The 16639-nt window shown below is 42.1% G+C and overlaps 1 protein-coding gene across 2 annotated transcripts in view; it reads right to left on the bottom strand.

Moving 5' to 3' along the window:
- LARGE1 (LARGE xylosyl- and glucuronyltransferase 1) overlaps positions 1 to 16639 on the bottom strand; it is a 297653-nt gene that overhangs the window by 52287 nt on the left and 228727 nt on the right. For both annotated transcript variants that reach the window (XM_019544811.1, XM_019544812.1), the window contains exons 7-8: positions 11461 to 11573; positions 9031 to 9156 (exon numbers count right to left, since the gene is read on the bottom strand). In XM_019544811.1, coding sequence (XP_019400356.1) covers positions 9031 to 9156; positions 11461 to 11573 — 239 coding nt within the window. The remainder of the gene's footprint in view (positions 1 to 9030; positions 9157 to 11460; positions 11574 to 16639) is intronic.

Raw genomic sequence — 16639 nt, forward strand, 5'->3', positions numbered from 1 at the left:
TTTGTTTGCGTGAAGATAGATGGAAAGAATTTGGTTCAACTATTCAGGATTTATAGTTGAGTTGGTGGATATGACAGGTAGGGGAAAAAATCTTTGCCTGCAAATAGAGCTGACTTTGAGAAAGACCTTAGAAAAAGCAAATTAATTTAAAATACCAAAATACTATATATTTTTATACAACTCCCCTTTCCCAGATACAACTGCGCTTTAATATTTTATTAATTGTTTTCCTTTAATTTTCCTAGCTTTTTAAAAGAAAACCCGAAAAGAAAGATAGCTTCAATTTCCTGGACTTGAAAACTCTATCTGGGGGCATGAGGAGTAGACTACTGGAGAAAGAGCACATAACTTCTGTAACCGGAACAGTTTGCTTGTGAACATCCCATGAACAATGGTGTCTGTGACCATGTCCCATGGACCCTGCAACCCATGACCAAGGACTTCTGAGAACAAAGGAAAATGTACTCCTTAATCTTTACTTGGCAGTAAAAATCAGAACCTAGAATTCCACACCTATTTAACACTTGGTTAATCATCATTAAGTAACTTGGCACTGTCTGAATTTCTGCTAATACCATCCCAGTTAATCAGCAGCCATTACTATCACTGAAATTAGACTCAGTCAGTCTCCTGGAATACATCCACATAGTCTGCGTTCAAGTGAAGTGGAGTACACAGTAATGATAGCTTACATTTATACAGCAATATATGGCCCTAAAGTACTTGACCCATTACATATTTGGAGCATCATGGAACTGCAGTTAAACAGAGGTGGAAGGCAACAGAGGATGTTCGGTAATAATGGAATAAAAGGGGTGGGGGTGGGAATTTGTATAGCAGTGCAAGTCTAGACTCCTGCTCTTAAACCATGTTTTTTTAATATCCACACAGGCCACAGAGCTTGAATTTTTAAGGTCATGCCTAAAAATTCACACAGTAAATTGAATGGAGCTTAGCTGAGGACAAAGATCTGAGCAAATGTTCCCAGGTTTCAAGTTACTTCAAGGGAGTTTTGAGATGCATCAGTCGCCCCAGGGAGACTAAATATTTCAAATTAGATATTTAGACCACTAAGTCATGCCCTCTAGCAGAACACAGTTTCTCTGGGTACCTTCATACTCATTTTCTTTTTAAATCACCTTCTCTCTCTGCAGAAAATGTTTATACCAAATCTTCCCTTTGCCACAATCCCTTCCATTTGTTTCCGCTACTGAAAGCTGTTAAGAACCTCTCAACCTGTCTGTGCCCCGTGGAAATCAGCAGATCTCAGATAGCGGGAAAGATAATGTTTTTTTTCCCGGTGGCTCTCTCTTTCCTAGGCTAAAGGGGCAGAAAACAGGAATAATTTAGGTTTAAAGAGCCCTGTTTTTAGATAGGTCTGCACAAACATTGCTAATTAAAGCTCACAGATGCTCTGTGAGATAGTTAAGGAGCGCTATATCTATGCCAATTCCACAGTGCTTAAGTGAGCCTTTCTTCATGGGCAGAAAGCAATGTGAGGTAATGTACCTCTGTAGCTTACTGGTTAGAATTGAGAGGGGACAATGCTGGGTTCTAGTATCTGAACCCAAGATTATTTATTTATTTTTAATGCAAAAACTGCTTAATGTAAAAAGTTCAAATAGTGTAGAGTAGCACCTACAGAAAGAAAGACCAGTAGCTCACTGCATAGGGCACTCACTTGGAAGGTGGAAGGTCCAGATTCAAGACCCTGCTCTGTCAAATTTGGAGAAGGTGATCCCTTGTTGAGTACCCTACTTGGTAGGCTATTAGCTATTAGGGTGTGTCCCTTTAGTTTTTTTGCAAAAGGTCTCAGTTTATCCTTATGCAGAATGAAAAAAAGGTTTGAGGTCTCAAAAACTTTTGCTGTACAGTAAAAATCACTTCCTGTCCAATGTCACTCTTAATCTCATGAGCAATGCTTAACACCAATAGCACAGGGTCTTTTAGGTTAATTTTACGTAACCAGATTTTTCTATCTGTTAAACAGTGCTCTAGGTCAGACTAAAATGGCAAACATCTCCCTTTGTTGGCACAGGGGGCTGTAAACAGATGTCACATTTCCCCCAGGAGAAAGCCTTGTGTCTCAGGATCCAAGATACATGTCCACTGTCTCACTTCAAGTACCTGTTAAGTATGCAAGATAATAAGTTGCTAAAATGTTTCCCCGGGACATCACTGTATACATCTGTAAGTTCATTGTGGGACAAGTCTGTCAGGCTGTGTACTTCCACTGGCCACCTACTGGCAGAGGAGCAGCACTGCAGCTTGGATGGGCTACAGTGTAAATGGCTGTGCAGCTACTGTTTTGATCCAAGTCAAAACCAGGGATAATCAGGACTGCATCAAATGAGAAGCCTGTTTACGGCCTGGGTTAGTTATGTGTCTTTTCATGCTGAAGAACAACATTCATATCCTAGCTGGCTCACAAGTGAAAGCACTTTAATTAGGGTTACCATACATCTGGGTTTTCCCAGACATGTTCTCTTTTTTGACCTCCTGTCATCATGTCCAGGAGGGTTTTTAAAATAAGATCAACATTTTTTTTGGTCTTCCTCTGTTTTCCTGGGCACCAGCAGCATGGGAGTGCTTACAGCTGGGAGCAGTGGGCAAGGTGACTGGCTGTTGGGAGTCATGTGCCCTGTGCACTGGCCCCAGCAAGTAAGAGCATGTGTGTGTGTGTGCGCACACATGCGTGCATGCAGGCAGCAAGGCTGGGGGAGGGCAAAGGTCTCTGGGTTGGCAGTGAGGGGGACCAGCAGGGCTGTGCGGCAGGGTGCTACAGGTTGGGAGTGAGGGGCACTGGCAGTGCTGAGGAGGAGAGTTGCAGGTTGGGAGTGAGGGGCACTGGCAGGGCACAGTCATATTACTGCCTTCCGCCCCCTCCCGATCACATTACCTCCCCCTGCTGCCGGCTCACAGCCACCTCCCCCCCACCGCTGTCCTCTTTTTTGATCCTGGAAATATGTCACAATACTTCTCTACAGGGATTTTTTTTCCCCTCAATATGGGTAAGCAACAAAACCCTAAACCTGAAAACACGTACCTCTTAATGCCTCTCAGAAAGAACCAAGTGTGTAGTACAGGGAAGGTCAGCATGGAGGTGCTTTGGCTAAGCTGTACAGCTTAGCATTGGAAAAGCAAGAGGCAAAGTAGATTATGATTGGGACAGAAGTGAAACGATACATTTGGGTTAAGATTTAGATGCATCACAAACTTTTGTAGACAATCTGGGAAGACAATTCAGGGGAAGAGTGACACACCTAAAGCTGCTTCGAAAAGGAGATTTATTCAGATCGTTATCTATCTACCTGTTAATTCAATGTCAGTAGTGTTTAAAGTCAATTTAAAAGGCAATCAACACAACTCAAGAAATATTTATGGTAAAACATAGCAATATAGTAAATTCCTATTGAACCTTCCTAGGTCTTTTACTCATGATTAACGGAACACCTGTGTGTAACTAGGAATTGTATCCTTGACAACCAGCCTTCTCTTCATGCTCGACTCATTCAGTGAGGTCACAATTCATTGTTGGAGACATCACAATTCATTATATTCTTTAGGATTTCCACTGCTGTTCAGTCTTCGCCAGGCCATGGTAACTGAAATTTCTTCACAGATAAGAGCTCACACTTAAGCAAAAGGGAAAAGCAAATACACAACACGTGCCAGCAAGGTTCTCCCTGTGCATGAACCACTTCTTCCAGTCAGAGCTCCACCAGCTTCAGGGATCAGAGTAACAGAATATGTACCTGCATCACACAAATGCCTAGCTTGACATACTACAGTAAAAGGAGCCCTCTAAGTGCTCAAAGTGGAGAGATGGGTACTTTAGAAAGATAGCTCTTATCTATAAAGCAGGTATATCAGTTCTTTGGCACCTCTTACCCGGTCCACCATGTCACCTTCTGGGAATTTTTCCAGATGTGAGAAATACAGAGCAAAAATAAACCTGTTTAAGCTCCAAAGCCCATCAGAGGCAATGTTCAAGTGAAGAACTAACATTCAACTCTCTTTCTTTAACCAATTTCTTTTACTTGTTCTCTAGTAAAATTAATTTTCCAAGTGGTCTTATTGCATATGAAGCAGTCTTACAACAGATGCAAGGGGGGAGGGAAATGATATATGTTTATGAAATTATTCTTTAAAACTCTGATTCCTCGTGACAATCTCAGCAGATAAAAGGTATTTTAAGTGTTCAGCCTAGCTGCTTTTAAGGCTTTCTTCATCAGTATGTGAGATGGGTGCCGGGTAAGTTATCTGACAATAAAAAGTTTAAAGTGCTGTCCATATTGGATGAAACAGTGTTTAAGAACAGTGACCAGTTAAAAACTAAACTATGGTTATAAATATTCCCTTTCTTTCTTATGCCTGCTCTAACAAAGCCTCCTAGGTCCCAAAATCAAACTGAATATTTTTAGCATGGTCCTCAGCTGCTGTCAATCAACCTAGCTGATTTGAACAACAAAGGATCTCACCCTCTCTAAACTTAAAACAAGAAAACATTTTTCAAGAAGACAGATGCAACTTAGGGGACAATAAATGGAGAAAAACCATGATTAGAAATTCTATTTGTCTCTTGTAAAATGTACAAATGCCTCATATACTTTCATAAAGAATGCCAGCCACACTGTGCTTCCATCATGCTGAGATGTGAACAGAACATCAGGGAAGTGTGTACATACTTGAAAAGCAGCCAACTATGAGGCCTCCCTAAGTTTATTTGACATAATGCTGTGTATAATGATGACAAATCCTCAAATCCCATGGACTTGGAGACCAGATGGAATTAAATTGGTGTCTTTTCAGCTTGACAAGAGAAATGCAGTTTCATTTGACTTTGAGGAATACCAAGGCTGGGCCAGCATTAGTCTGGAATTTAAATCTTTTCCTGCATTTCCTCCTTCCTCCTGCCATCCTTCTTAATCCTCCAGCACAAACTTAACCATTTATCTTTCTTCCTTTCTTCCCCTGGAGGTTTCTACTAGCTTATTCTTCACTCCAGCCTTATTTGCCATGAAATACAAGATGTGCCAAATCTCTTGTGCCATGCCATTATATATTAAAAGCCATGGAAATGGACTGATTTACAGATTTTTAAGACATACGTACTTTAAGGCTGTGTTTATTATATCTGCTGTTCATAGCAAACAGACCAAATTGCTCACATTTTCCTAGGCACTAATTCTAGCTACGTCTCACAGTGCTAATCCATAAATTCAAGTTATCACAAATACAAGAAAAAAAGATAAAATCCCATCCCAGTAGTCTCATGTTATGGGTCAGTGCCGCAGTTGGTATAAACTGGAATAACTTTACCATAATCAGTATTTATACAACTGAGCCACTAAGCCTTTGTTGAGACATGATACAGTAAAGCACTTAAGCACATTCACATACCAAAGGCTGGGTATAAGTCCACACAGAGCCGAAGGAAGTACTCACCTGCCTAAAATTACATATTTGCTTAAGTACCTTGCTGAACTAGGGAGTAAATCCCAAATACCTGAGTAAGAGTTCTGGCATCTCATTTAATATTTATAAATGTGTGTAATATTCACTACATGGACAGCTATGGGGAGGTTTCAGCCTGTGTGGGTGACAAGGGTCCAGGCTAAAACCCAACCATTATCTCTTCCAGAGCAGTATCCATCCACTGAGCTACACACCCTCAGCTTGCTTTCTTCTTCTGGGCCTTAAGTTTGTCCCTGTCTTTGCTGTCCAGAAGCCAGGTTCACAAGAGGGCTGCAGAGGGGAAGGATAATTCCCAGCCTGTGGCCTGGTGGATCATGCTAGGAAGTTAGAGAGAAGCAGGTTCAAACCTCTTCAGGACAAAGAGGGCTTAGAACCTGTCTGCTAATCCTTGAGGCAAATACCTCTGAGGTTAAAGCATGAGTAGGCCTTCCTCTAGTATGCAACACCTGTTAGCTATGGGTTTTTTGCCCACCTACATTTTTGTAATTTAAGTTCACCTGGAATACACCTATGTAGAGCCATATACCTGCCTGGCCAGTGCACAGCCTACTCTGAATTCCCAGAAGCCATGCAGCTGGGTTTTTGGTTGTTGCTGTGTTGGTCTAAAGACATAGACAGGCCATTATTGGTCTAGTAAAGGACATCACAACTACCCAAAGAACCTGGCCTGCCAGAAGCTATGCAAATGCTTCTGTGTCCACACTACAGAGGGAGGAGGATTGCAAACTGTGTATAAACATTTAAAATGGCACATACATGAAGAGGTAAGTGCCATTTAAACATCTAAAGTGAAGTAGGATTCTGCCCTAAAGCTTCTGAACTCTTAGCTGAAGATAGGTAGTAATGGGGAGCCAACCTGAGAAAGAAGGTTTAGGCTACCTGAATGGCAAAGTGTAAAATCTGCAATGCCACTCCATGTGTGAGCAATGCATTGCCAACAGCAATAAGAGCAGCAGCAAAGGACCTACTCACACATGGAATGGCACTGCAAATTGTGTGACTAATGACAAAAAGCCCATTAGAGTAACAGTGCACCTACTGTGCCTGACTTCATCCCCCTTACTATGGCACTTTGAGGGACTCACGACAAAGACAATACATTTAGTAGCATGCTATGAAATACAATAGTAAAGAACTGAGACTAAATTACACTTGTCAGCATAAATTTGGTAACCCACCACGGGTGCCTCAGCTATTTATGTGAACTTATGTATTAAGGCTCTGTTTTATATTAAAATTTTTCCACAACAGGTCCATTTTCCCAAAGTTCTTCCTTTACATAACATTTTCTCTTCTACACTGAGATCTCTTTTTTGCTTTGATCTTGGCAATCACCTCGATACATGATTTTCACCAGGAAAGCAGAGGGGCCAGAATGTATGCCAGCACTTTATCACAGGGCAGTGCTATGGCACTGTGAATCCCTGCATGGATGCTGCCTAGACACCAACAATGAAAGGCTTATGGACGCCACTGTATTTGTTTTAAATTTTGGTTTCTAGATCATCCGTGTGCCATTTGTTGCAAATATCTGACCTATGAAATTCAACCTGCGTTGGTTAGCTTTGATTGATAGAACATGACATGTTTATCTCAACTGACTGGATAATACAACTTTTGTGATGACCTGTCTTTATATATCCAAAATGTGTTGCTTATGTGAATATTCCTATCTGTGAACTCTGCCAAAACATCCTCAGATGACAATACAGAGGGGCTCAAAAGTAATCTTTTGTAAAGTTTGAAAAAAAAAAAAAAAAAAGTCAACAAAAATCATTTACAATGTTTATCCAGTACTGTTTCTGAACAGGCTATCCAGTCAATGCCCCTGTATTGCTGTCTAGGCTTATTACATTAAATTGGACCCTCTAGAAGTCTAAATAGCTTCCAGTTCTGGATATCCTGCATGCAAATTTTAGTCTAACATTTCAAACTTACTACTGCATAACTAATTTTAGTTTGCTGTAGTTGTTTAAAACCATCCAACCTCTTTTCTAATGCATCAAACACTACAGAACTCATTAAAAGCTTTAAAACATAGAGACTACAATTAGAAACTAATTTATGATCATTCACCGAGCAGTCTAATAGTCCTCATTTACGATGTTGCATCTGCTGTACTTTTCCTTCCTTGCTTTATTTTAGACTTCTGCCCCTATAGCAGGGGTGCCCAGCCTGTGGCTCCAGAGCCACATGTGGCTCTTCAGAAGTTAATATGCACCTCCTTGAAACTTTGCACAAGCACATGGTGACCAGCTTCCAATCAGAATGAGCCCAATTGGAAGCTGGTTACTGTGTGCTTGTGCTGAGATTCAAGGAGATGCATATTAACTTCTGAAGAGCCACATGTGGCTCCAGAGCTGCAAGTTGGCCAGCCCTGCCATATAGGGTCAGTCATAGGGTCCTAATATGTATTGTCTTTTTAATTGTCTTCCTCTTCCTTCAGCCAGCAAACAATTTGTAATGTGACCTAGAAGGTGTTATACTTCTAAATAACCTGCAGTGAAATCTTGGTCCCACTGAAGTCAATGAAACTTCTATTTGACTACAGTGGGGCCAAAATCTTGTTCCTGTTAACTTGATATCAATTAGCTCTTCTGCACTGTGTCTTAAAATACAGGTTACTTGAAACTATATTGGTATAGGTCTACATGTTTTGCATTAAAACCAATGGTCTTTACTTGGTTTCTACTAAGTCCTCTCTCAAGAAAAGCCCCTGTGTTATCAGTGGAAGTGTGTTAGAGTATAGAGTTAGTTAAAGCTGAATAAGGACTACATACAGTCCCTTTGATTTTGGATCATTGTACATCATGGCAATTTGGTTCAGAGTTACACCATTCTTTTGGTCCTCTTTGTCAAAATTTCTTTATAAATCAACTCTGTTTAAAAACTCTTTCTTCTTGATCAAAATACAAGGGGTACTGTCATTGCTTGTTCAGGAGTAGTTAAGAACTGGAACAGCAGCAGGGTAGCAGTTCAGAAAGAAGTGCCTTGGTAGAGACATACAGGATTTAAAAGAGGGGGAAGTGCCTCATCTGAGTGCAACCAGATTACCTCTAGGAAGTGTTCTCAATCTTTTGCTGTCATGACTACCAAAAGGTTCAACACACACACGCCAGGTACAAACATTACACTTTTCCTGGTTTACTGGCATAAGTGATTGGATACTGGTCTATACCTGTAACAGAACAGAAGTTTGATGCACACAGACTGGTTTAAAAATGGCAGAACGCAGTCTAAGATTCCGCCCCCTTAGGCAAATGTGTGTTCTGTTCACTACCAATTTAAACTACACTGTTTACAGAAAAAAAAAGACCCACACATAATTTAGATTGATTCTACCTTTGGCTTTTCGAATGTCTGTACCTAGCCCTCGTTTCTTTCCTTTTCTGACCTTCGCTTGTACTCTACAAAGAACAAGTGTAACACTTGCATCTGCTTTCTCTTATTTAAGGATGTACCTTTTACTTCTGCCATTGTGAAATTTCCACATCATCTCCCCAAACACAACCAATATCCAAGCCATGGGCTTGCAGCTTCTGTTAAGCTTACCTTTAGGTCAGACACATCTCTGTAGCACTGCTCAGAACGGGTATGATCAGACAGCTGTACATTCCAGAAACATGGAAGCTGGTAGACAAGGAAGGGGTTCTGTTTGATGACTGCATTGAAGATATCCTAGCAAAAAACACCCCCAAAAAGCAGAAAAAATAAATCAGGCACATCATTATCAGAGACAGGTGCATATATTCCTCTGAACTGATTGACTTCATCCTGCTTTCCTTTTGCTGGAGACAGGGAAAATAGTGTGTTATTACATTAGATGTCAGCTCCACAAAACCTATCTTCAAAATTCTGCTTTGGTTAAAAGCGCTGTCACCCTGAGGGCAGGTCACACTAGACCAGGGGAAGAGCTTGTCTTAACACAGACAACTAGCAGATTGCTGTTGGATTGTAAAAACGTATTTTGTACCACTGGAAAAATAATAGTGTGTTTGTTCCCCCTACCCTGGACAGTTATACATGGTAGATGGTGAGATGTCTGCTGTTACAGTAAGTACAACAAGTTTCAACAAAGAAAAAAGAGCAATCTGGGCACTTACCCTTCTTTAAGAACAAAGAAGTATTGGAGTATTAGTTATTACTCTGTAGTACCATTAGTTATTACTCTGTTGTGCCATCTGTAGTTGTAGATGTTTCAAGGAAACATACGTAAAACAGTCCTACAAATCAACTTACAACATATAAATGAGTATATCTACATGTGAATAAATGTATGCCTAAACTTAATGTACCTTAGCCTAATGTAATAATCCTTGTGTTTACATGTGGACACGCCTTAGCCTAATGTAATAATGCACATATCTACACATGGAGGCCTTCAGGTGCCTTAATGTGGCTCGCTGGGCAGCCTGCCCTGGTCAGAACCCCGGACAGCTCCTGGAAGCCTGCAGCAGTGCAACCAGGCAGTGCAGCCCAGAGCAGGCCAAGGGGGTGGGAGCCTCCAGTCCCCCTGGATGTGGTGGGCCCGGCGCAGCCTCAGCTCTAACCCCCCTCCCCATGTTTCTGCCTCTTCAACATTGGACAATAAGGCGGCCAGAGTTGAGCCCATGGGGCCCTGTGCTGTCGCTGGGTACCGCTAATAAGTGGCTGGTGGTGTTCTGCAAGGTGCAGACACAGGAGGTGGAGTGGCGGTTCTGGCAGCAGTGATCCCTATCAGTATGCAGTAAGTTGGCAGAGGGGGCAGGAGGTGCAAGGGTTCTTGTCAAAGTAGAAGGGAAAGAGGGAACACTTCCCCACACGACTCCCTGCGGGGGAAGAGGGGCAGCCCAGCATGGGCAGGACCTTTGTTAGTGGCTCCCCTGCGCCTCTGCCTCGGGACTGGTTTGCTGGCTGGGCAATGCAGTCCTGCACACTGACAGGGACTGCTGCTGCTGGTACTGCCACTCCAGCTCCTGCATCTTGCAGAACAGCACCTGCTGCTGCTGCTTCTTCTTGGCAGTGCCTGGCAGCAGTGCGGGATCCTGTGGGCTGTGCTCCAGCCCACTCAGTCACATGTATGAATGCCTTAAAGAGCCTTAATGCTATGTTTAAGGCACCTTAACTAATTGTGCCTAAATTTGATACCTGCTTCATGCAGGTATCAAATTTAGGCACAATTAGCCTAACATTGTAATTTTTAAGGCACATTAAGGGTGCATATGTGTAGATCTCCGTCCTTAACGTGCCTTAAAAATGGCTAATGTGCCTTAAATCACCACATGTAGATGCACCCTCTGTTCTGTCCTGAAGTAGGGGCACAGTGGGAGATGGTGTGGATGTGGATGCCCTAGTAGTTAAAGTGCCAAATTAAGATTTATACAATCTGGATTCACTTCCCATTATAAACTTTCCATGTGACCTTATGTAAGTCACTTAAGACCGAATTCAAAAGCTACCCCAATGGGAGTCTTCCCATAAACTTTAATAAATCTTGGATCAGGCTCAGATCAGACTCTTAAATCTTTCAGTCACAGCTTCCCATTCTGTAATACAGGAATAATAGCACTTCCCTATTTCACATGGGTGTTGTGAGGGCCACTACATTAATGACTGAGTTTAGGGTGCTACAGTGGTACAGACAATAGCAATATTTAGAAACTGCCAGGACTGGAATCACCCATAAAAAAGTCCATAGAGAAAGAAATGTTATTTTCAGACTTCAGAAGCCTGGAGCCTTTTGTTTCACAGAAAGATAGGCTGAAATAAAACTGTAAAAAGGAAAAAGGCCCAATTGTATCCCTTTGAAAAATCAATGGAGATGAAAAATTTTAGTGTGCTAATTTCAGTGCTGTGGATAAATCTCTAGCCCTACATTCAAAATCTCCCCCACAATGATGGTGCACCAAGTTCTGTGTGCTTATAAAGAGAGCATGGGATGCAACATAAACACCTCCCATCCCACATCCAAGCAGCAATGTTTCTTCAAGACTACTTGCTCACCTGGTCAGCCAATGAGGTGGACAGCATGCTCATTAACTCTCTTTCAGCTGTGAGTCTCCACATCTGCTCCCATTTCATCTTCCGCAACTTATCCAGAAGTAGCAGGATAACCCCTGGTAGAATAATGCAATACAGGGAAAGAGAAGAAGCCATAATGAAACATTCAAGGCAAAGACCACTGTAGTTAAAACCCAGAATGTTAGCAAATTTCAAGTGACTGGGAGCCATTATTGTGCTAATTTGTCAGCCCCTGGGTTTGACTGAAATTGGGAAAAACATTTTATGACACTGGCTACCATCAAAAATTAAACTTAAATGAAAAACAATTTATGATGGGAAAAAAAAATACTATTATGTTACTATGGTGCCGTAGGCCTCTCAGGATTTGTACCTCATTGTGTCATAGGACTTCTCTGCCAAAGAGTACTTAAGATCCAAGAAGGACAAGACTCAATAGGGACCTAGAGAATACCATGGGAGTAGGTGGTGAGAGGAACACGTGGTGACAGGAATAAACCAGAGTTGCATATAGCACTGTAAGGTTTTAGGACCTCACTATGGCCCCAAGACAAAACTTCTATCAATTCTTGAGGCTGTGGCATGTCAGCTGTACTCAAAGTGTAGAGAATAATCCAAGAGCCAATAGAAAGGAAAAAGGCAGCTCATCTACCTAGCTCCTGCTGTTACAAAGAACAGCAGCTTATGCCACAAAAAGACCCATTGACATAAATCGGTAGATATCTGGGATGAAATCTTGGCCCTGCTGTGGTCAATAGGACTTTTGCCATTGACTTCACTCTTAAAGTCTAAAATATTATGTAGAGTAGGTATAGCAGAATCTGGATCCTTGTATTTTTTTTTTAAATTACTTAGGGCCATGGGTGACATGTGCTTCCCCCGCCCACACCAGTCAGCAACTGGGGGGCGGGGGTTCCCCTGGCAGATGAATGCACTGACAGGGGGTGGTCCCCCTGTGACCACTTCCAGAAGTGGTGTGGACACTTCTGTTGGCAGCCCCACTCTCCTGGCGGTGCTCACAGAGGGGGACCAGCACTCTCGCCTGCCCCCCTGCCTGTTGCCTAAACAGGGAGCGCAGCCTGACAGGGGGTGCACCAGTGCTTTCAGGGGGTGCACGTGCACCCCCTATGTGTTGCCACTGCTTAGGGCAGTGGTTCCCAATCTGTGGTATGTGTACCACCACCTGTAAGTGGTACGTGTTAACAGATTTCTTACAATTACTTTATATGGCAAAAATTTGCTGGTGGCACTTAATGTTGCATCATTTTAAACTGGTGGTGCGTAATCTGTCAGAGTTTGGGAACCGCTGTTTTACAGTTAGATTATGAATCCAATGTTCATCTGAATAAGCAGCTGCTCACAAGAGGAGTCCTAGTGTAATCACTGAGAACACTTTGGTGAGTAATAGATCACCTTCGTCCGGACAGATCCAAATCTACCCTTTGTAGAGTGCTTGTCACTGTGGCAACAGGTGTTAAGCAAGGGGTGAAAAAAAGGATCCTCAGGTCAGAAAGCAACCTCTAGATTGCTTAATATTCAGTATTGGTTTTGGGTAGAATTACAAAATGTACAAGAAAGCAATGCTGTACAAGTAATGGAGCTGGAATTAAAGAAGACTTTTCATCTAGTTACTCACAAGCCCTTACTTGAAAATAAAATATTTTACCAGACTTAGATAAGAATGCTGCCATGGTGAAAGAAAAATGGCTGAAGACCAAGAACAAAGAGTGCTCATAAATAGTGATATACCAAGTAGGTAGGAGGTGTCTAGTGGGATCAGTGATAGGTCCTGTCTTATATTATACCTTCATTAGTGAAAGAGGGAGTAAACAGAATATTAATGACACATGCAAGTGATACTAAACTGGAGGCCTTGTAAAATTAGCTTATCTAAATGTTAACTCAGAGGGACTATAATAAGTGCATACGTGTATTTGATGGGGCAAAATAAAGCAAGGAGAAAAAATGTTGAAGGGAGTCCAATGGGATATAACTAGAAATAGTGGGAAGCAATTAAGGAAGAGAAAATGTGGGCTGAATATTAAAAAAAAAATCCTAGGAATCCTTTTACATTTTTAAAATAATCTACCAATGGAAATGTGAGAAGTCCCATTTCATGGGCTTTTAAAAAATGAAACGAGCCAAAGAAACAACAAATAGTGATGGTGAAATCCTGCAGTTGTGGGGGATGTGGTGATGGTTATTTGAAATTTCCATCCCCAACCTCTCCAGCTCTAGAGAGGTAATTAGCCTTGTTAGTGTGAAGTTTAGCAGAATGCAGGGCAGCGTGGCAACAAAGGCATTTGTAAACGCACCTTTTTGTGCTACGATGCACCAGAGATGCGCTGCATCAGACCAGCCTCAATTGATTGAGTCCACTTTGCCCGCAAGCAGATGCACCCAGCATTTGCATAAGTGGCAAAATACACATCAGCGCTAAGACAATGGAGGCAGTGAGCTTTTGAACTAAAACACCTTCTATGTGTTTTAGTTCAAAAGGGTGCTGCCACCATTTTCTCAGTGCTGACACGCATTTCCCTGTTTATACAAATAGGCGCAATGCCGTGCTGGGCACTTTAAAAAATGCCTGGCACTGCATCACACACATATCTAAAAATGCCCATACAGACTAACTGTTTCAGAAGGCAGAAACTTTTGTAGGTTACAACCTACTTCGTCAGATGTTATGAATGGACCTGAAGAGTATTTCCACCCTGTGCAAGTCCATTAATACAATATGACAAAGTCAGCTGTAACTATGAAACTATGACTTACAAAAGCTCATACCTCTCTGAATATGTTAGTCTCTATGGTGCCACATGGCTCTGCCTTCTGCCTTATACTTTTGTGATAATCCAAGTTGTAAAACATTACATTTGAAAAGTAAGTACTTTCAGAAATAGACAAGGAGCTGAGGAATTCCTAATTCCACATTATAAGGAAGAGATCATATGTGTCTGAACTTGATTACAATTTGAGGAACTGAACTTTGTGCTGCCTTGTGAATTGCACAGACAGAGTCCTGGCAATGTATGGCCTATGATACATTTTGGTGCCTGTGACAGGAGTACCTCTACTAGAGTCTTTCTATCGGTGACTCCACCCTCCTGTTATGGGCCAACCGCCTGCCTACTTTCCTGCCATGCCTTGATCTTAATTGATTAATTAATAGATGTAATTAGCAGGAAGCTACCGATTGTTTTGGCCCTGATGCCAGGGGGTACTATCTGAGGCTCTTTTTCCTCCCCTACACCACAGCCCAAGCTTCGCAGATGGTACCGACGTGGTTTTGACCTGGCCCCTGTTGTAATTTGGCCCTCTCCTTGACCTCCCTGGGCTTCTACCACCCTGTCTTGTCCTGTGCCTTCCTGGCACTCTGCCACCCCCTCACCCTGGGGCTGGGGTCACTGCACCCCAAAAATATCATGCCCTCTCTGGTACCAGGGTCCCCACACTACCGTGGAGCCCCTATGAGGCCTCCTCGAACCCTTAATAGCCTCACCCAGTCCTCTGGACCTATGAAACTACAAATAAAAAAAATCAAGCCCCTGAGCCATAACGAAAAGTCTCATTCAATCCTTACCAGGGAATTCTCCACCCATAACAGCAGACAGGAGCTGCTCAGGCCATCAGGCTTCTCCACTCCGCTTGCCCTGGCAGAGCTCCTTCTCCCATGGCTGCCAGCAGAGCACTACCCTCCTGGCCTCACTCCTGGGGTTTATATGTACCAGACCCTGCCCCTTCCTGTCAGCTGACTCCCCAGTGGTTGCCCTAGCAACCAGCACCTGTGACCCTGGCTGCCCTGGTAACTAGCAGCTGGGCTCCCCACTCACTGCTAGGGCTCTCTCCCTAGCTGTTCCTGCTCTAAGGAGCAGGGCACCTGTGTGCTCTGTGACAGTGCCATTCTCTAATCCTGCTCATCTGATTCCCAAGTATGAAGGAGCTTTTTGAAGGAAGAATCCCCTTTCATTTGCAATTTCCCCTCCTGCTTCCAGTGGTTAGGCTAGGAATGGACACACCACAAGAACATATCATAACTTATTCTTGCTGAATAATTTTTTGTCCAATATAAGCAAATCTTTTATTCTAAACACATTCAACAGCCCTGGACTGGAAGCACAGCTTGAAATGTATATGCAGTTTGCATATGTGTGCATTTGTTTCCTGAGAGTGTCACTGTGGACTGGCTGAAACTCTAGGTCAACATAAAACATATTCCTTTCACCGCAGAGGCAGATTAGGTGACATAGCTCCCATACCTCTGCAGGTTATTTCCAGATGGCAAGAACTGTCAACTTTGAAGAATGTATGGTACCTGAGGTTATACACAATCTCTTTATTAAGTAAAAATATCATTGAAGATTCAGTTCCCTCTACTATGGCAGGTAAAATGGGGTTTACACTTTTAACATATGTGCACATAATCATAAAACAACTATAAAATGTTGCCTCTAAATAAATATTCTTTAAAAGCTTGATCAGAAGAGGGAAGAGAGAAAAATGTTCTTTATGTTTGCAATACTCTCCATTTAGTCAGCCTCTTATAGTTCTTCTACTAGGCAGTAGATTATGGTGTTACAAATAAAGAGATGATGATGTCCTGAAGGGCTTTCACGGTGGCAACTGAGAGGCAGAAGTGCGGGGTTGGCTACAGGAACAAATGAAGAAAGTATGTACATGAATTATGATACAGTATAGCACAGAAACCATATTCACGGTTTTTAAGCACAATGGTGTCAAGAATAATTTATAAGAGATTTCTCCTCTAATTTACTTAAAAGTTTGGTTTGAACACATTGTTAAAATCACCATTTAGGACCTGCACTGCAAAACTGTAATTTACTGCTACGATAAAAATCACTGAAGGACAATATTTATAGAAAGATTTAAATATTTACTCATTAGTGTTAGTGGGATATGCACTGAGGTGGGAATTTAATATAATTCATTTAATTAATATTATTTAGTGTAACAGCAAAACATGCGAGTATGAAATTCTTAAAATGATGCAAAACCACATCAGTGCCTTCTCCTTAGAATCCAAAGCTTAAAGTCCTTCCACTGCCAGAAGGATACTAAATTAACACCACAGCATCCCATAAGGCTCTGTGCTACAGAAGCAAAGGGTTTAGAAGTGTCCATCTTTTGGGAGGGGGAGTGA

Source organism: Crocodylus porosus, unplaced genomic scaffold, assembly GCF_001723895.1.
Source record: "Crocodylus porosus isolate Cpor-Errol unplaced genomic scaffold, CroPor_comp1, whole genome shotgun sequence".
Taxonomy (NCBI): domain Eukaryota; kingdom Metazoa; phylum Chordata; order Crocodylia; family Crocodylidae; genus Crocodylus; species Crocodylus porosus.